Source organism: Ahaetulla prasina, chromosome 6 (assembly GCF_028640845.1).
Source record: "Ahaetulla prasina isolate Xishuangbanna chromosome 6, ASM2864084v1, whole genome shotgun sequence".
NCBI lineage: Eukaryota > Metazoa > Chordata > Lepidosauria > Squamata > Colubridae > Ahaetulla > Ahaetulla prasina.
In genome coordinates, this window is record NC_080544.1 from 103,228,809 (window position 1) to 103,249,947 (window position 21,139).

At 38.5% G+C, this 21,139-nt stretch overlaps 1 protein-coding gene across 5 annotated transcripts in view; it reads left to right on the top strand.

Annotated features, from left to right (window-relative positions):
• The first annotated feature begins 4,687 nt into the window (after nucleotides 1-4,687).
• The window catches only part of ATP11B (ATPase phospholipid transporting 11B (putative)), a 102,169-nt gene continuing 85,717 nt past the window's right edge, over nucleotides 4,688-21,139 (top strand). For all 5 annotated transcript variants that reach the window (XM_058187408.1, XM_058187409.1, XM_058187407.1 and 2 more), the window contains exon 1: nucleotides 4,688-5,099. In XM_058187408.1, coding sequence (XP_058043391.1) covers nucleotides 5,073-5,099 — 27 coding nt within the window. In that variant the 5' untranslated portion in view covers nucleotides 4,688-5,072. The remainder of the gene's footprint in view (nucleotides 5,100-21,139) is intronic.

A 21,139-nucleotide genomic window follows, 5' to 3' on the forward strand; every position in this document is an offset into this window, starting at 1 on the left:
ATGTTGCTAAGTGAGAAATTTGTTAAGTGAGTTTTGTCCCATTTTACGACATTTCTTGCCACATTTGTTAAGTGGCAAATTGTTAAGTTAGAAACACGGTTGTTAAGTGAATCTTGCTTCCTTACTGACATTGCTTGTCAAGAAAGTTGCAAAAGCGGATCGCATGACTCCAGAACACTGCATCCGTCATAAATGTGGGTTGGTTACCAAGATTCTAAATTTTGATCACGTGACCATGGGAATCACACAATGGTCGTTAAATGTGAAAAATGATCATGTCACTTTTTCAGTGCTGTTGTAACTTTGAACGATCACTAGATGAACTGTTGTAAGTTGAGGACTACCTGCATAACAAAATTGAGAGGCAAAAAAACCACCTTCGGGAAAAAAATATAGCCAAAACTTGGCTGGCAAAAAAAAATACAGATAGTCCTTGACTTATGACCACAATTGAGCCCAAAATTTCTGTTGCTGAATGAGAAAATTGTTCAGTTGAGTTTTGCTCCTTTTTAATGACCTTTTTTGGCCACCATTACGTGAATCACTATAGTTTGTTCAGTTAGTAATATTGAACAACTTTTTCACCCTTTCCCATTGACTTTGTTTGTTAGAAGGTTGCATGACCCTTATGCCAGTTACCAATTGTCCAAATTTTGATCATGTGACCATGGAGATGCTGCAACGGTCGTAAGTGTGAAAAACAGTCATGTCACTTTTTTCAGTGACAATGTCATTTCTGTCACTAAACGAACGGTTGTTAAATAGAGGACTACCTGTATATATTTACAGAATGCTATAGAGCAGACAATGGTTGATATTTATTTTTTTCTCCTCAGGCAGTTTTCTTTATAGCTGTTGTGACCCAGGCCCCAGTAGGTAGTAGGAAACTCAAGTCAGTGAAAAAACAAACTTCATTTGAACAGCTGAGAATTACTTCATTCTCAGCGTAGTCCAACTAAATTAAAGCAAATTCCTCCCAATCGCAAATTCCTCAGTCCTATCACCAACCTTGTTCTAATTAGGCAAACTTCCAAAGGCCTTTCTTGGCAAACGTTCAGAAGACACCAATACAAAAATAAATGCAAGAAGACAAAACTACCAATGTTGTTTTCCGGCAAAGCCCAAACGCCGTTGCTGGTCTGTTTTAAGCCTTATGGGAGGGGCCAATCATCTCTTGGCCCTACTCCTGAGTCGTCCCCTTTGCTTGAGCTGCTCTGGCCTTCTGGCAGCTCTTCTCATGCGTGCATTAGGAACAGGCTCCTCCTGTTCCTCTGCCTCACTACGATCAGTCTCTGGAGGCTCTGGAGTCTGCACCTCACTCCCCAATGGCCGTGGCCCCACCTCTACCTCCGATGCAGAGCCTTCATCCAGGCCTTCCCCAGCTTCCAGGACTGGCCCATGCTCTTCCTCCACCTCATCACTGTCCGACTCAGTTGCCAGTTCCGCAGGCTGCTGGTGGACCATAACAATAGCTAAGAATAAAACTGCTAGTTATGTCATTATCTGTTTCTTATATCCATTTGGATACTGACGGCAATTACTTGGGCTACAGTACAGCTTATGTTATGTCTAGAAAGGTCTTTAACTGCATATTATGCCGCCAAGACCATTTTCACTGGAAAAATAAGATGTAATATTGCTGGCTGATATACGGAAAGTTGGTCAGCCGATTATGTTACCTATCTTGAGTTTGTAACTTGCAAGTAAGTAAATCTATAGCTAATTTAACAAATATTTGCACTTTGCTTTGGAAGGTAGATAGTTTAACTATTTGAAATATGCAGACATACATGTATTTTCTCTCTGGTGTCAGGGATATCGCACTTCAGATTGTTGTTAAAGACAATAGTTGGGTGTTTTGTTTTTTTAAATCACACGAATGTTTTCCAAATCTAACAATTTTAAGATGTTTTCCAGTGTTGGAACATTTACAACTTCTGCAGGCAAGCCATTCCACTTATTAATTGTTCTAACTGTCAGGAAATTTCTCCTTAGTTTTAAGTTGCTTCTTTCCTTGATCAGTTTCCACCCATTGCTTCTTGTTCTACCCTCAGGTGCTTTGAAGAACAGCCCGACTCTCCCTCTTTGTGGCAACCCCTGAGATATTGGAACACTGCTTCAACTCCCAGAATCCTCCAGCCAGTGCAACAATCTGGAATATGAAGTTTCTGACCTCAGAAATTAAAACAGAAATTAATTAAAAATTAAAATGATCCCATGGAAAGTTACTAAGGGCTTCTCCTTCCTTCCACAAATGCAGGAAACTGAGTTTAGAGCAAGAGCCAAGCAAGTTGCATGGATGCAGCCAATAAAGACTTCAACTCCCCAGATTTCTTCAGCCGTCCACCCACCATTGTGAGCACTGCAGGTCTGCAGTCCTGGAGGGCGCCAGGTTGGGGAAAGGAGGAGGTAGTCCCAAAGGTGCTTTTTCAGGAGGCAGCTGGACTTCCTTGTTCATTTCCCATCTCATCCAAGAAGCTTCTTCAGCTTTTGAGAGGACAGTGGGAATGGAAGGATTTATACTCCTTGCAGACAGCTGGTCATTTGCATCCTTTTAGAGGGTCCTTGAAGCACTTGGAGGTTTATCTGTGTCCTCGGGGTCACCTGGTTCCTGTAGTCTGCAATTTTTCCTCTGGAAATCCATTCCTACCCCCACACCATTCAAAGGGTGTTCATCCCAAATTGTATAGCTAGAAGTCTGTAGAGATTCTCAATTATCCAGGTCATGGTTGTCCCAAAGGTGATTTTTCAGGAGATAACTGGACTTCTTTTTTTTTTTCAAAGACATTTCACTTCTCATCCAAGAAGCTTCTCATCCAAGAAGGGGCCTCTGGTGGCTCAGCAGACTAAGTCTGTCTGTTATTAACACAGCTGCTTGCAATTACTGCAAGTTCAAGTCCCACCAGGCCCAAGGTTGACTCAGCCTTCCATCCTTTATAAGGTAGGTAAAATGAGGATCCAGATTGTTGGGGGCAATAAAGTTGACTTTGTATATAATATACAAATGGATGAAGACTATTGCTTAACACAGTGTAAGCCGCCCTGAGTCTTCGGAGAAGGGCGGGATATAAATTCAAATTTTTTTTAAAAAAGGCTTCTTCAGCTCTGACAGGATAGTGGGGAATAGGAGGATTTATATTCCTGACAGACATTTGCATCCTTTTAGAGGGTTGTTGAAGCACTTGGAGGTTTATCTGTATCCTCAGGGTCACCTGAGTAAGTGCTCCTGGTTCCTGTAGTCTGCAGTTTTTCCTCTGGAAATCCATTCCTACTCCCACACCATTCAAAGGGTGCTCATTCAAAATTGCATAGCTAAAAGGATGCCCTCTAAAAGAATGCAAATAACCAGCTGTCTGCAAGGAGTATAAATCCTTCCATTCCCCACTGTCCTGTCAAAGCTTATGAAGCTTCTTGAATGAGAAGTGAAACGTCTTCCAAAGGAAAAAAAAAACATAAAGTCCAGTTGCCTTTTGAAGAAAAAGCACCTTTGGGACAACCGTGACCTAGATGACTGAGAATCTCTACAGACTTAAAGGAGGAGGTAAGCAGGAGTGAAATCCAAGCTGGTTCTGGAGAACAGGTAGCGGAAATTTTGAGCAGTTCGGAGAACTGGCAAATACAAATACCACATCTGACCGGCCCCCGAGTGGGGTGGGAATAGAGATTTTGCAATATCCTTCCCCCAGGAGTGGGGAGGGAATGGGGATTTTGCAGTATCCTTCCCCTGGAGTGGTGAGGGAATGGGGATTTTGCAATATCCTTCCCCCAGGAATGGGGATTTTGCAGTATCCTTCCCCCAGAAGTGGGGAGGGAATGGGGATTTTGCAGTATCCTTCCCCTGGAGTGGTGAGGGAATGGAGATTTTGCAATATCCTTCCCCCAGGAATGGGGGGGGGAATGGGGATTTTGCAGTATCCTTCCCCCAGAAGTGGGGAGGGAATGGGGATTTTGCAGTATCCTTCCCCACTCCTGGGGATTTTGCAGTATCCTTCCCCCAGGAGTGGAGGAGGAATGGAGATTTTGCAGTATCCTTCCGCCAGGAGTGAGGAAGGAACAGGGATTTTGCAGTATCCTTCCCCCAGGAGTGGGGAGGGAATGGAGATTTTGCAGTATCCAAGCCACTTCAAGCCACGCCCACAGAACCCGTAGCAAACAAAATTGGATTTCACCACTGGGGGTAAGAATTTCCCTAGCAGACCCACCCCCTTTTTTCCTCCCCATTACTTCAATCACCAGCGGGAAAGAGAAGCGCTGAAAGCGAGCAATCCTCCCCTTCCCCCCTCAGAAGGGCCGCCTAAAGTGGTACGTTCCACCACCCCCACCCCCGAAAGATTCTCCCACTTCCGCTCCCCCACCTCAAACTCCCCCCCCCCGCGCTTCTCGAAGGAAGGGGGAAAAAAAGAAAAACAACCCGAAGTTGTACAGCCTCCTTCCGCTCCTCAAAAAAAAACCACTCTCCCGCTCTGCCACGTGCCACTCCTCCCCCTCCCTCTTTTCTCACATCTCGCCCCACCCCTCGCCGGCTCCTCCCACTCATTTCCCGGGACATTTCTCATTGGTGGGTTGGAACGTTCCCTCTTCTTTTCCCCCCCCCTCCCCGTTATCTTCCCCGCCCTTCCGTCACTTCCTTCACGAGCCCGCGGGAGGAGGGGGGGAGGAAAGGGGCGGGGGGATGGATGGGGGGGGGAAAGGGGGCCGGCCCTCGGTGACAGGCCGGGTTGAGGCGAGGCGAGGCGGGCGCGAGGGCGGCAGGCTAGCTCGCATGATGGCGGGCGTCTGTCGGCCGCTCCGAGGTCTCTTGTGGTGGCGGCGGCCGTTGCAGTCGCCGCTAGCGGACGGGCTTCCGCGTCGCCGCTGAAGGGGAAAGAAGGAGCTCGGCCTCCGCGCGGATGGGGAGCGGCGGTTGCGAAAGAGGGCGGCGGCCTCCTCCTCTTCCTCCTCAGCAACAGCAGCAGCAGCGCCGGTCTTTCTGACGGGGCGTCTTTTCTTCTCGGGTCGGGCAGGAAAAAGAAGCTCGCCGCCGCCGCCGTCTCAGGCTTGGGAGCCGGCCGTCCCGCCCGCCGGACGAGGGGATGTTGCGCTGGATCCGGCAGCAGCTGGTAGGTGGAGACGGCCTTCCAGGAGCCGAGAAGGGAGGGAGGGTGGGGGAAAAAAAAAAGGTCCCTTCGCTCTTCCTCAACTTTCTTTCCTCCCCCCACCGCCTCCTCCCCCCGCCTGTCTTCGGCCCTCTGAGGGAGCCTCTCTGCCCCCCCCCCCACGAGGGTTTCTGACGGGGCAGTTTTGGACTCCCGCGCTTTTCTTCTCGGCAGCTGCTCTTTCCCCGCGAGTGTCAAAAAAACACGCCCCGAAGAAGAGTTTGAGAGGCTCTCTCTTTTTAATAATAATAATAATATAGTTAATTTATTTCGTCCCGACCCACGTGGCCCCGGTCTATAAGGAAAAGAAGAAGCTGCCTTTGGTCCCCTCCCCCCCCAAAAAAGGTCCCTGCTGGCAGGAGGATTTGGTGCTCCTGGCTGGGATATTTTTTATTATTATTATTATTATTATTATTATTATTATTATTATTATTATTATTATTATTATTATTATTATTATTATTATTATTATTATTATTATTATTAATAATAATAATAATACCATCATCTAGGATGCTGGCAGCAACCCGTATCAACCATTAGCACCAGTCAATGGTATTTGTGATGTGTTCTTTGAATGTTCAGTTGACTTGAGTTTTATGTTCAATGAATAAAGTAAATAATAATAATCAAATCTTTATTGTCAGTGCACAACATATGTACAACAAAATTGGTTGAGCTCCTTCAAGACATCCCTCCCCCAATGTAATACAACTTCACAGTGAAGGCAGAAAATCCCTAACCCAATAAATCATATTAACAAAACACCCAGTCTTTCAGTTGTAGCTGCCATGTACAAGGTAGTCCTCGATTTACAAGCGTTCGTTCAGTGACCATTTGAAGTTGCAACGGCACTGGGGTGGGGGGAAGTGACTTTATGACCGTTTTTTCAACCCTGATGATCGTGGCAACATGGCCAGGAGGTCACATGAGAGCAACGTTCATATGCTGGGCAACCGATTCGTATTTATGACGGTTGCAGCAGTGTCCAGGGGTTGTGTGTGATTCCCCTCCTGATCAGAAAAGTCAATGGGGAAATCCAGAGTCACTTAACAACTCTGTAACTAATTAACCCGTTGCTGTGATTCACATGACAGCTGTGGCAAGAAAGGTTGTAAAATGAGACAAAACTCACTTAAAACTGTCTCGGCAACAGAAATGTTGGGCTCTGTTGTGGTCGTAAGGCAAGGACTACCTGTAATCTTGGTACTGTTTAGAGGTGGCAGGTGAGTGAAAGAGGTTTGTGCTGATAATTACCAGAAAGTTAAGTTGGGAACAGCTGGGTTTCTGGGAGGAGAAGGAAGTTGCCAAGCTGTGGCCAACTGAGACCTTTGCTTGTTCAAGGTGTTTTTCCAAAGTGCAGTGGATTTGCAGTGCCATAATCTCAGAATGGGTGCTCTTCATTTTTCCACTCCTTTCATTGAGGTTAGCACTACATCTATGATTTCTGGGCTTTGTTGTGGTTTCTTTCCCCCCACAAAAATGTTAGAATTAAAATTAAGATCTGTTCTAGCCCCCTGCCTGTGATAATGAATGCTGGTGATTTACTTTAAAATCCTGAATGGTGTCTTTTCAAGGCATAGCAGAGCTACGGTCTGTTATGATAAAGCAGCACATCTTTTTTGGAATAAAAGTGGGTGGAACTGCTGGGAAAAATATAATCATTTCCTCTTGGCTGTATCTTTCTAAAGAGGCAGAATGTTATTTGCTTTATCTTTGGCTTTGACTCCCAGCTCCATCTCACTTCCTAACGCTTAGAAAACATTTAAACAAATAAGACGTGATTCAAAATTCAACCACATCCTTCCTGCGTTTTAGAACAATTTGGGGCAAGTTTTTTTAGATATTTGCACATCCAGGTAACAGTATTAAAAAAACCAAATACAGTAAATGAGAGCATAAATATGGACCTCACTTAAGTAAAAGTAAATATTCCTTGATGTTAATTGTCTTTTCCCCCCAAGACCATCTTGTGTCTGAAAATCAAAATTATTTGCCAGCTAATGGGGAAAAATATTAAAATCCCCTCAAGCATTCATAAGAAGCGGCAGTGATAGCAAATACATCAATTTAAATTGTTAGTATAGTAAATATCAAATATAACCAATATAAAACAAAGCTCTTGGGGAAGGGGTGGGCATGCTCTGTATTTTTTAAAAAGTGGGAAGAGGTCCTGAAAGAAAAAAGTTTTAAGAAACATTGTTTTAGATCATCCATAAAATGACAAATACAATTTAATAATGCATCAGAAAGGTATAAACCACTACAACAAAATGAAGAAAAATGCTTCAAATAACTCGAGATCCATCTAATCAGTTTTAATAGCTTGTTCATTGTCACCTGATTATACATTTACAACAGTATAGTATGTGGTTTGGCTTTCATAGCAGGATTAAACCTTATATAATCTGCTCAGAGAAGGTTCATTAGAGATAAATGAAAAATATAATAAACCTCTAAATGGCATTTAGTGATTCAACATCTCCTGGAATATTATTAGCAATAATTGAAGAGTCCTTTTTACAAATTGACTCTAGAGTATTTTGTTTGAAATGCCGCTAGCATTAATTTTTCTTGACAGCATATATTACTTTGATATTGAAGCAAACTGGTTTTGGTATAATACAGTTTATCATACCTAGGGGGCAAAGGCTTTCTTTCCCCATGGGGCTTGGTAATTCACTTCATACATTGTAGGAGACAGCCTTAGATTAAATTGTTTTCGCTGTTTGATTAGAATTGAGTAATGGTTGTGATTATTTGTATTTTGTCTTCCATATATGCTAATTACATTTGCTGATAGGATTTAACACTTGATAGCTCCCTAATACGATAATCCGAAAGTTTCCCAGAAGGGTCAGACAAAAATGACAAAATAGGAAATGTGCTGGGTGAACAGCTTCCTCAGTTAGCTGAGTGATCTGAACATTTGTAGCCCCATCATTTTTAAAAAGCCTGAGGAAGGCTGCTTGATCTAATCTTAGGTGTTTGTTATATCGCTACATTATTCACTGGGTTTTTGTTTTGTTTTTCTCATTAGTTGTGATCAGAACAATGATTCATGAAATGTAATTTTTATAAACTGCACTTTTCACTTTTTATAATGTATTCTAGGAAAGAAAATACTCTATTTTGATTACCAAAAAATAGACATTTGCATTCTTGCTGCATTTGTATGCTGTTAGATATGTTTAGCACTCTTTGTAGAAAGACTGTTTGTGTCTCATTAATGAGAAACTTTGTTCTAGAAGGGGCTATTAACCTACATAATTAACTTTTTTTGAAAAAAATGTAACATTACATTAGCCTAAGTATTAATTGTATATGCTCATTTATCAGTCATCTGTACAAAATTTTCAGTGTGTATGAAGGTAATGGACTTATGGTAAGGATTCATTGTGAACTAGATATCTCTGAGGAAGCAGAGATGGCATTGCAATGAGATCAGCTAGACAGCATTTTCTGGACAGCAAAACCTCTCCAGATAAAGGAGAGATCATGAGATCATCCATTTGTACTCCAGATAGCTGCTGCTTGTGAGTCAACTGTAGGAACTGAGGTTTCTGCAGTTGGCTCATGAAAGAAAAGGTTGAGAGAGTTTAGGGACTCCACAAGCACAAAGTAGCCTTATGGACATAAAGTTCTATCAAACCTAATTCTTAAATCACTTCTGGAAATTGCTTTTTAGCTGCTTTTCAACTATTAATCTTTGGATTGACAAGTCTGATAACATGAGTGAGTTCTCTTTAATCCTTAGTAAAAATATATTCTTAAAAAGTATAACTTTAGAAAATGTTTTTTGGAATAAGCTTGCAAAAGGGATTGGAATGTTGATTTTTGAAAGTTTTAAATAGACTAGGGTCCATATATATTTGAAATAAAGATTTTGAAATTGATTGTGGGAATCCTTTTCTTTGGGGAAAATGCCATGTTACATTCTTTAAAGAAAACATGATAGAATGAGAATTTGGATATTGGACACTAGAGGGAGTTAGAGGCAACTAAAGACTATAATTAAAGGAAAACGTTTAAATTTGACTTATTTACACAGAATGGAGCAAAATAACACTGAACATATGTGAGATTATTTGCAAACAATGGTTTCAGAAGTTAATCTTAGAAGTATCTACAATTATAGATAGATGGCTTTTGAGAGATGTTGTGGAAGAGGAACAAGTTTTGCCGGACAGGGCTGGGACTGATCTGAAAGTGGATTTGAACATACCAGCCTGCAAGACTGACATGGAAAAAGATGTTACCCTGGATATACAAATGAAACCAGCTGATGTCTTAATACCTGAAAGGAATGTACAAATTGCAAACCATAAGACTCTTCATAGTAGATCTATAAAAGAGATCTGTTAAAGGTCTGAAAGGTTAGTGAGAGGGGACAAAGAAAAAAAAATGAAAACAAGCTCCAATATATTTGAAGGGATTAAGGTTCAAATTTGTAAAAAGTAAAAGGAAGGAATATAAAGTGGATTTATTTGATCAAGGTTATATTGTTATTTCTGCCTTCCTTTGTGGACTTTTGCTGATTAGGACTGAATGATGAGATTATAAGAATCGGTTTTATAGATAAAAATGAAATATAGGATGAAGAGATTTTTGGTTGTGTTTTAAGATAAGATCATAAGTTAAAAAAATATATAACTGTGACAGAAGAGTAATTATATATTTTCTTTTATATATATTTTCTTTTATATATCTTCTATTTTTTTGTAGTTTCTACTAGTTTTTATATACCTATCATCAATAAAATTATTTTTTTAAAGAAGGTATGGTATTAAGATAGGTGTATTTAGAATGGTTAAATGCTATCCAGGGTGTTCTTTCTTTATAGCAACGTCACCATTGTATTGAAATTTTTTTCAAGGACTGGTTCATCTTTAATCTCTTTGTTTAATAGTAGGCAGGCTATCAAGCTGTAGTTCTAGTGTAATCACTATGAATCTAGATCAGCGGTTCTCAACTTGTGGGTCGCGACCCCGTTGGGGGTCGAATGACGATTTGCCAGGGGTCGCCTAAGACCATCGGAAATATGGGAAGTATACTTGCGAGTCGAAGAATTGCACTCCAATGGTTGACTCCACAAGCCAGCTGCAGGCTCTTCAAATCTCTAGCCAAATTCGGCTTCAGGCGCAATGAATTAAAAAAGAGAAATCTTTGCTCTGATGTCTCCCTCTCAAGCCAGCTGCAATCACTCCCAATCGCTAGCCTAATCTGGCTTCAGGCGCAATAAACTTAATAGGGGAGGAGTCTCCGCTTTAATGCCTCCGTCCTCAAGGCAATCGCAAGCAGTTCAGATCGCTAGCCAATACGGCTTCAGGCGCGATAAATTCAAAAAAACAGTTTGCCGCTTTTTCCCCCCTTCTGCGGCTGCTGAGGCGCGCTGAGATCGCTGCCTATCACCACGATGAAATAATTTTACGGTTGGGGTTGCCACATCGTGGGGAATTGTATTAAAGGGGTCGCAGCACTATAAAGGTTGAGAACCACTGATCTAGATTAAATTTACAACAATCAGTGTAACAGTTGAATTGATAGCTAATGGGACTTTACTCCCATCTAAGTATTAACCTAGATCAATCCTACTTAAGTTTTTTTTTTTCAAGATTAGCTAAGGTCAGCCAGATGTTAGCTGCTACTTAAAGCAAGTAAACCTTTTAGTTCTAGCAAATCCTAGCCATGTTTGGATACCAAATACTAAATGCCAAATAGTTTGTTATAACTGAATGGAAAGATAGCAAGTATTCTAGAAGTAACAGGCTATGATAACTCACTGCAGCCAAGATCTGTTCCATTGTCCCACCCCAGCCTACAGTTCTGGCACTAGTACTATTTCAATGACTTGGGTTTAATCTCAGGCCCTGTGAGTCTGCCAGAGAGAGGCTGTCTCAAAGGAAAGTATCAGCACTGTACATCCTCAAGCTGTGCCTTGTTTTATACTTTGCTGCTGGGTCACTGATTTATTTTATATTTCTATATTTCATTAGGAGAGGATATTTTTGTTTTTCATACTGTACACCCACTCTTTTTGAGTTGGGTGGCCTTATAAATCTTGTTAATAAATCCTACAATATTTTTTGTCAGCGCAATATAGTTCTATTTGGATTTTGCACACAGAGGATTAAATCCAAGATTTAACAAATGACAAGACTTGCTAAGAATATGGAAGTTTTGCATTTTCTATAATAAGTTGAATGAATAGCAAATGAGCAGGAAAGAACAAATGGTTTTATTATTAAATTTTATGCTGCCCATTTCACTGGCAAGTGACTTTATTCTCTAAACTAATCTTTGTTTCCTCCAAATTGTGTTATCCAGTACCTTTTTCAGTAGCAAAATCAGGTGGACCAAATGAACCCAAAGCTTGTTTATTCCTTTTTGCCTGTGTCCAAACCTGTTTTATTTTGTTTAGAATTGTTCCTTGACTGTATTACTGATATCATTTTCTCTATATACAAATCATTTGTCTGTCATCCATACTTTTGCAGCAGTCACCCTTACATATATTACATTTTTTTTTCTCCTTGTCACTCTAGTAAGTATCCTTTTCCATATTTCCCATTAGCGTAACTATGAACACTTGTGTGGTAACATAATTCTTTTCAATTTCTTCTAGATAGCTTTTACTTCCTGTTTCCGTATGTCCATTCATGCTGTTCTCAGATTAATCTATTAATACTTCCTCAAATGGGAATACTATTTACTTTTCCTCCAGTCTGTCTGCTTTTTCTCTCATTTCTTTTAATTTAATTTTTTTCTCTCATATCCACATTTATTGAAGAGTCACTCCTGACTGTACTAAATAATTATTTGTCAGGACTCTTCATCATTTTTATATCCTCTAATCCTAACAATCTGTCCTTACAAATAGTGAAAAAAATCATGGTTTCCTTGTTTAAATACAAATAAACCATATTTGAAACAGATTTTTCTTTAAACAGATGGTCACCACTTTCATTCATGCTTATTCCTGTAAATGGCCAAATAACTTAGTTTTGTTTTCAGTAATTCATACATATCACCTAATTTTTCCACAAATCTATCTAGTTCTTCCATTTTCACCATTCATTGGTGTGTAACATTTTCACCATTCATTGGATTGTAACAACAAATTGCAAATGCTTACTTTTATATATAACTGCAAAAATCTAGGTGTTGCCAAATGATATTTGTGTGATAAGCATTTTAATCTTTTCTTATTAACTGTTCACTTTGAACCCAACTCACCTCACAGGGTTATTGTGGTGGGAAAAACAGGGGAGGAAGGAGTATTATCTATATTCACTGCTTTGGGTTACTTATAAAAATAATGAAGGCAGAGCAAAAATAGATAAAATATGTTCAACTCCACATGATCAACTCACCTTCCTAGAGATATATTGCATTTTTTCTCTTATTATAATATATATGCAACATATCTGCTTGTGTTTCATTTTATTGGTTAATGTATGTGCTTTACTATTTACTCCTTCCACTCCATGGTTGTCATAAATAGACCCAGAGTTATTGATCTTTGTTGCCTGTCATGAATTTGATCAATAGATGTTTTCATCTACTCTTTATTAAGATTGAGAAGATGTAAGTCACAGTCATGCCACATTCAGCATTCCCTGCTGGAACAAAGATAAGCTTTGATTTAATCTTTCAGAGCACAGTGCGACTAGTTTCTTTTCAAATAAGAATATTCTGTTACAATATCCAAATACAATAACAAAGGCACTCTATTGAAATGACAAGATCTGCTAGCTATAATTCAGGTAGAAGGCAGCATTTTTTGTGTAGTAAGATTAATAAGACGATATTTAATTATTGTAAATATGTTTATTATGAATTAGATGGAACTGTTCTTTCTCCTTGTTACTGTTAATCTCTAGTAGATGCTTATGTTTGTGTACATGTGTATGTCAATAACATCCTTGGCGCTGGCAGAATTCCTTAGTATGTTTTCATTCTAAACTCCCGTAGTTATTTAATTGTTAACATGTACAATAAATAACTTTTTTCATTATTCTAGGATATTCATTCTGACAGAAGTAGTCTAACTTCCAATGTTGTAGAAAAGAACAGTGTAATAGTAGCAAGGGAATCCTCCCATTTTTCCCTCTGGAGTACAGCAGCAGCCCTGAGTGGCAGGAAGGATGGCATTCATTTCTGAATGAGAGCTCATTTTGTCTATTGATTAAGGCACCAGGCTAGAAACTGGGAGACTGTGAGTTCTAGTCTTACCTTAGGCATGAAAGCTAATCACACAAATACTCTCAGCCCAACCCACCTTTTACAGAATCATTGATTGTGGGGAAGACAGGAGGAAAGAGAGTATTAGATATATATATCACCTTGAGTTGCTTGTAAAGTAATAAAAGCAATATAAAAATTAATAAATAGATGAAAAGTGTGGTGATAACATTAAGGCTGATTCAACTATTCCCCAGTGTGGGAATTTGCAATATAGTAGGATTATGGGGGAAGGTTTAATGATCCCTTTTTGAGAATGCCAGGAAGCTACCCAATGACATCCCTGTATGCATATGTGCAGGCCTCTGCTTTATTACAGTATAATATCACTGCCATATGATCCTACAAGTCTCCCACAAAAATTTTTTTGATTAAAGGATTTTTCCTATCTGTATTGGGCCAAAATTGCAATCTGTGTAGTAATCTGAAGTAAAATAACAAAAAGCAAATGCACCCTCCAATCTATTCTTCCTTTCTCAATTTGAAATGCCAACTGTTACCTTAAATAATCCCAATATTCCCCAGAGCAAAATACATACATATGCCTTTAATGAAATTAAAAGTTATTCTTTTTAATGCAGTGCATAAGGCCAGCCAGAGGGGATTTACGAGTTAATATCGTAATGGAGTCATAAAATAAACATGAAGAATAAATTGGAAAAGAGATCTGATATGATTTTGAGCACTTCTGCTCCTAAAACATTAATAGGCTGGGAAGGAGGAAGTTAGATTGTTTCAAAATCCAGTGGAAGAAAGTTTGCATTTCTTCATGTTTTGTTCTTAGTAGATTGAGTTATGATATCTGGATGAGCATAAGTTTTATATATAACATTTTATAATCTATATAATAAGATTATATATCATCCCTTTTTATAACAATAGGGTTCACACAACAGACTAAGCCAGAATCTATATATGCAAACCAGCCTCTACATTGCCATTGAGTTCCTCTGGAATGCTAATAGGCATATACTGTTCAGATTCTTAGTCCCAAATGCAGTCTTATCTGTAAGCATAAATAAGAAACATTAAGTCATACAGTACTTCACCTTTCCTCCCTTGGAAGGGAGAATGCTACCTTGTACCATTGAGTGGTTACCACTGAGAGAGATAAGGGAGTGCTGTGTAATTGAAATCACGTGTTGCTTATCAGTAGTGAAGGAGCCAATTTATTCCTCTCTCCAATGTGGGAGTTTCATAATGTGCCATAGGAGCAGAAAAAACTTACAGGTTATATTGAAGCTGTTTGTAAGTCAACTTCCTGATGTAATATTATTAAGACTAGTAAAACAGGTTTGAAATGTATAGTATTATCATTATCCTCCCTTCCTCTACAAAAGTTCAGCTAACAGAGTTTGGATTATCCTGTTTTTCTTCAATACAGAAAAACAACATGGATATGATCAGGTTATGGTCAGAGTTGAGCTCAACTGGAGGGAAACTTTATTTACAGTAATCCCTGTGGAATAGTTTGAGAGCGACTGCCCAAGGCAATTTTGTTAGCTTTATAGTCTAAGATTTGAAATATTGGAAATTCAGACACTTATAGAATTAGCTTGTATGTTTGCCTTCGGAACCCCTCCCCCCACAAATTTACTTTACTATAAAGTACTTGAGATATACATAGTAGATAGCCAATGATTCAGATAAAATTCCACAGTAGTCCAGATTCCTGGAATTTTCGGGTTATCACCTTTTATATCAGCATGCTACAGCTTGTCTCTTTTCTGGGTGGGAGTACTTAAATTATTAGTGGCTTGTGACTGTATGTAAATAGATTTTGATTTGTTGCTTTGCAAACAATCAGATTGGGTTCACAGAATAATTTCAATTGTAATTGCCTTGTTTATTGATAAACTGATTTCAATTTTATTGTAGTGTAGCATAAAGCCATCTATTTGTGACTTCACTGTTTATAGTTCAAATTTATTTATTTATTTATTTATTTATTTTGTCACAACAATATATGTAGGAATCATAGAAATCATAGGAACTCAGCCATTTTTTTAAATCAGTAAGAAAATATGGCTATATGGCTAATGATTCTGGTCAGCTTGAATTGTAACACCCAAAAAGAGTCTGTTTTATCTTCATCAAAAGACCAGAGGGGCTTCTGGAGACAAGAGCATTCTCATATCAGAATCTAAAATTAATTTCCATAGCTATTAGCAGTTAAAGAGCAGACATACTAAAATATATCAGATTGAGTCAGAGACAGATTATTTATTGCCAGTATTCCTATTTTCAATAGTTACACCTTAGATGTTTGCTTCTGAAAAAATTATGAATGGGAAGGCTTAGTATTTCATCTCTTGCACAGACTGGAGACTGTTATTTTTTCTTGAAGCTGAACAATAAAGTGAAGCCTGTCACCAAAGCAATAGATCTCTTTGTCATACACAGAAGATTAGTGCTGATGGTGGTAGGGGGGGTCATAAGCAAGATAAGCTTAAGATAAACAAGCAAAATAAGACATATATTCAAGCCACCTGAGAACTGTAAAAGTGATAGCAAAGAAGCAAAACTGGTTTTCTGTCTTGCTGCATTCCTTTAATAAGTTAATAGACATTTGCATGTTCAGTAAACAAATGGCTAGTTTGGACTCTTAGTCAAAGTCACTAATGGATAATGAAGTGAAACTACCCACATCCATATTTATTAGCAAACGTGTCATACAGCAACTGTCATTTCTTAAAAATAATACAAAGTGTTTATTGAGTAATAATGCATTATGACTACTTATTATAAAATGCACTCTTGAGAAGCAATTTGTAGAATCTAGGAACATAATTCAAATATTTGTTCAAATAATTCAATATAAATATATATATTTGTTCAAATATAAATTCAATAATTCAAATAAAGTCCATAAACTATTTCTTGGATAACAAAAGAGAGATTCACTGACTTATTTGCACCTCACGGCAAGCCAACATACCATTAGAGAGCATTTCACCGAGGCAGCCTTCGTCGGCGCATCAAACAATGCCCACTAGTTTATCATATGACTGGCTGTAGATAACAGATCTTGGATTGCTTGGTCCATAATGTGTGCATGTTTTCATCTGAAGACCACGATTTTGTGTTCAGTGGCACTATTTAATACAGTTAATTTAATAGACAGAAGTGGGCTGCAGGGGCAAGGAAAAATATTTTTTTAATGTAATTAAATTAATGAATTAAATATGTAAATGCCTAATGTATTTGCAGATTTCAAATTCACAGGGACATATAGTTTGGGGGGCAAGTAACTTGTGCAACTTCTCTAAAGCATCCATCCTGAGAGGAATAAGCCAGCGTCTGTCAGCTAAAGAAATTTAAGATTAAACTTAAGATCAACAGTTAGATATTCATCTCTTTGTGAAAACTGACCCAGTTAGTCAGGAGTATTTATATAATTGGAAGCTAAGTCTTATATGTGAGTCATTTAGAAGGGAGTCATAGCAAACAAGATAAGACATATATTCAAGCATCTAAAATCTTACAGAATTTAGATGTGGTTATTACTGGATTTTCTAGGTAATCCTAGAATATGTAGGATGGTGTATCTTGGTTTCTCCAGCTATTATTTGGTGATTCCTCAATCTATTGCGAAGGGCATGTAATAACACACAGCCTACTGTGCTATTTAAAGAATGTTTGTTTTAAATGATAAGGTGTGATCATTTGTCTAGAAAAGTAGTTGCTCTTTCTATGAGGATAACATATTTAAATGTGACTTGTTCACTCTGGACCTGCATCCCAATTTCAATATTGATGAGTGTCTGTTTGAGCAGATTTTTTTCCTCCATTTTTTCAAACTGTAAGCAGAACTAGAAGAGGACAACTTAATGTTGCCTAAAGAAAGAGAAAGTTTGAAGGAAAACAGATTGTTGGATCAAAAGCATTCTCATTTGATCTTGTTTGCAAAAGAGATCTATCACATATGTTCAGTTGTCTTGGTTGGTAGAACTCTCCGTGTTCCATAAGGGAGCAATTAGTAACTTTGTTGGATAGCTGGAAAAATCAAAGATCTTTCATCACCTCCACCTTTTGGGAACAGTTTCTGCCTCTACTTTAGTTTAAAATTCACACATGGTATTGGCTGCATTTCTGACTTACTTTCTAGAATATTCTGTTCTGTGATGTAGCTATTGTGTTATGGTTTTCCTGTTTTCTCCTCCAGAATGTCATGTGACATTCAAACCTTCATATAGTGGTTTTTCTAAAGACATATTTTCTGTGGTATTCTTACATCAGTCTTAGTTTTCTTTCACGGGTATTTAAACGTAAAACTGTCCTGGAGTTTAGTTTTGAAATTTCTAGTGACTTCCTAAGATTTTCCTGTTAATGTCTGGCAGTCTACAGATGGCAGTGTTTTTCTCAGTTGGAGTTTCTAGCATTGTTGCATCATTTATGTGGAACAGATGGCTAGTTTCTGAGTATGGATGATGAACAGCTAGGCCTGGCTTGGCTCCATCAATTGCAATGGCCTCTGATCCTTGGAGCTGCAGAGTAACATGTAATTGGAACATTACAGCTACCAGAATCTTTCGAGAATCAAGCAGTTTATATCAGCTACTTGAAACGCACATTTCAAATTGTCATGTGTTTGAACCAATGTGTGATGTGGGCCTAAAGGGAAATTATTTTTGTATCCAACTACACAACCTTATGACCCATTGGGACCTTCTTTGAGAGAATGAAGTAATGCCGTTCAATGTGAACAGAATGAACATTACATTTTAAGCCGAACATATATTTTTTTTATCCTGGTACTGGATGGTTGTGTGGTCATCGTAAGAAGAGCATGTATCAAATAGAAAAATAATTGCAGTTGCAAAGGAACTTTAATAAGTCAGTATTTACTTAAGTAACAAACAGAATGATCAAGGGTGAGCAAAAAAGCAGCTGAGAGCAAGAAGTGACTTCCAACTTCCTGCCGGCTTCCCCATTGACTTTGCTTGTGGGAAACTGCTTGGCAGGGAAGATCGTAATCACAATCACACGTCCATGAGGACGCTCAATGGCTGCAATCTTGTGAATGAAACTGCTCTGGATATTGTGGACATAGGACTAATGGACCCCAGATTCTTTTTATGTGTTCTTTAACTTAGTGGATTTCAGGGACCTTGATTCAAAAATAGTTGTGATACAATGCACTGTTTGGGTACCAATAGACAGATAAGGTTTTAGTATCATATTGTTATTGATATAATAAGATTTCTTTTTATCTGGTGGTCAACATTATCCTTTCTCCCATGAGATAGGATAATAAAGAATGATATAAGTCACCCAGTGAGCTGCTGTGGCTGAGAGTATTCCCGAGTCTGGGAATCCCTTGTCTTTTTCAAATACCATCACCATTATGCCACACTGACACAAAAGTGGAGCCTTTGTTCCAGACATTCAGTCTCGAATCTATTTTCATGTTATTTGCCACCTTCTTACGCCTACCAGCTGCTGTAGTGGACATTATTTTGGAAAATTTTGCCTATTGCCACCGTTCTAGATAGTCCAGAACTAGATTCTTTAATACAGCAGAGATAGCAATATTAGATATTAGATATATTTTGGTTCACACAACAAGGCAAAGATGTATATTTTAAAAAATGAAAATATCTTGAAAACAATGACCTTACAACAATGTCCAGCTACCCCTTCAGCTCTGCAGTCCCAGGATAGTTAAAACTAAGTGCCAGTTTTACAATGAAAAAAAAAAGTTCATAATGGACCTGTGAAACCAAATCATTAATTAGGAATTTGCAGCCTAGATAAAATCAATTATTTACAGGATTTATTTGATGAGTTTCAGTATAAAAATGCACACCTAGTAATTTATCCAGAAGCATTCTCAGTGGATTTGGCTCCATCTGGGCTTTGGGAATGTGTCCAGGAGGATGTCCTCTGTTATATTACTTATACTCTGTAATGTGAAGCTGAAACTAAAGCTGCTATTCCACCTGGTGCTAACTTTTGGACTGTAAGTAAATTTATCAAGATCATCAATTTTCTAGACATCCCAAAATTTAGCACCTAAATACTGCAACTGAAGATGTACACTTTCAGCTATAATATTTTCTAGATTTTGGGTGACTTCCAGTTGTTGATCCTGTGCGCCTTCAAAATATCATTTAGAGCTATCCCGATACCTGGGTGTGGTACAGTTTATTATCTTACCAAAAGCATGCTTTGCATTTTATTTCAGTCAAGTTTAAAGGCAAAGTGTTTGTTTAGAGCTTTGCAGAGTACTATCATCTTGTGAGTCAGAAAGTTTGCATCTTAAATTTTCTCATATGCAAACTTTCCGATGTGATCCAGCTCAAGTTTCAGAATAAGCTCTTTGGAAGTTTAGAATTTTTTTTATATCAGAATAAATATAACTTTTAAAAATTAAGCACTAACATATTATGTTTCCATTAATATTTCTATCATCTCTCAGTGTTATTTACAGCTTCTAACAATAACATCTCAATTGAAATAACATTAGAATTTCAAACAGTACATTAACGTTAAAGATTAAAATAATGTGTTTTATTTATTCTTAATAATGCCAATAGAATCGTAGGCTGCATTCACAGAGAAATAGAATCAAGATCATGTGAAGTGTTAATACCACTTTGTAATGGCTTGGTAATATTGCATCCAGTTTTGGTTGCTACAATATTAAAAAGATGTTGAGAGTCTCTAGAAAGAGTGCAGAGAAGAACAAAAACTGTGATTAGGGGATTGGAGGCTAAAACATATAAAGAACAGTTGCTGCAATTGGGTACGTCTAGTTTTATGAAAAGAACATGATAGCAGTCTTCCAATATCTCAGGGGCTGCCACAAAGAAGAGGGAGTCAGGCTGTTCTCCAAAGCACCTGAAGGCAGAACAAGAAGCAATAGGTGGAAATTAATCAAGGAGAAATTTCCTCACAATTTACAATTTAGAACAATTAATCGTTGTTTGCCTCCAGAAGTTGTAGATGCTCCAACACTGGAGGTTTTAAAGAAGAGATTGGACATCATTTGTCTGAAATTGTAGAGTTTCCTGCTTGAGCAGGGCGTTGGACTAGAAAGACTTCCAAGGTCCCCCAACTCTGTTATTCTGTTACTCTTTAAAAAATTGTAAAAATCTTTAAAGTAAAATTTAATACGGCATTCCTGTTTCAGGAAATGCCGAAGTAAATAAACATGTCTTTAGTTTGTTTTCTAAAAGCCTGCAATGCAAACTCATTGCATCACTTCTCCAAACTGGGGTCCAACTGAACTGTCACACCTACACTAGCTAGATTCTTACAGTAAGTACTCAAAGGAGCTCTGGTTCATTGAGGACATGAGTGGAGGCAAAAAAAAAAAAGCCCTTTTCTTTTGAAATTGCCACATCTTGGCACCCAGCATTTTATTTTCCTGTGCTGCTTGGTAAATCAATGCAAGTGGAGAGAGCTCAGGTATAAACCTGTTCCATGGCAAGGCTAGAGTTTCAATAGGAGCAATCAAGAAAATCCTCAAAGCATTCAGTGACTGGTCTAGTTCCATAAATTTCAGGAAACAACCTTTCTTTAGTCTCCTACTCCTCTAAAAGGGAGGGGCAGTCAAGCCAAAATGTTGAAGGACATGATCCAGCCATTACCTCCCTACTCTGGATATCATTTCATTGTCCTGCCTTTAGGAAAAACAACCCCTAGCTCTTTATCTGGCCTGAGCTTTGAGATTCTTAGGAACTGTTAACAATCCCATGGCTAACGTAATCATGAAATCTTGAAATAATCGATTTCCGTGGTCTCCCAGAAACAAA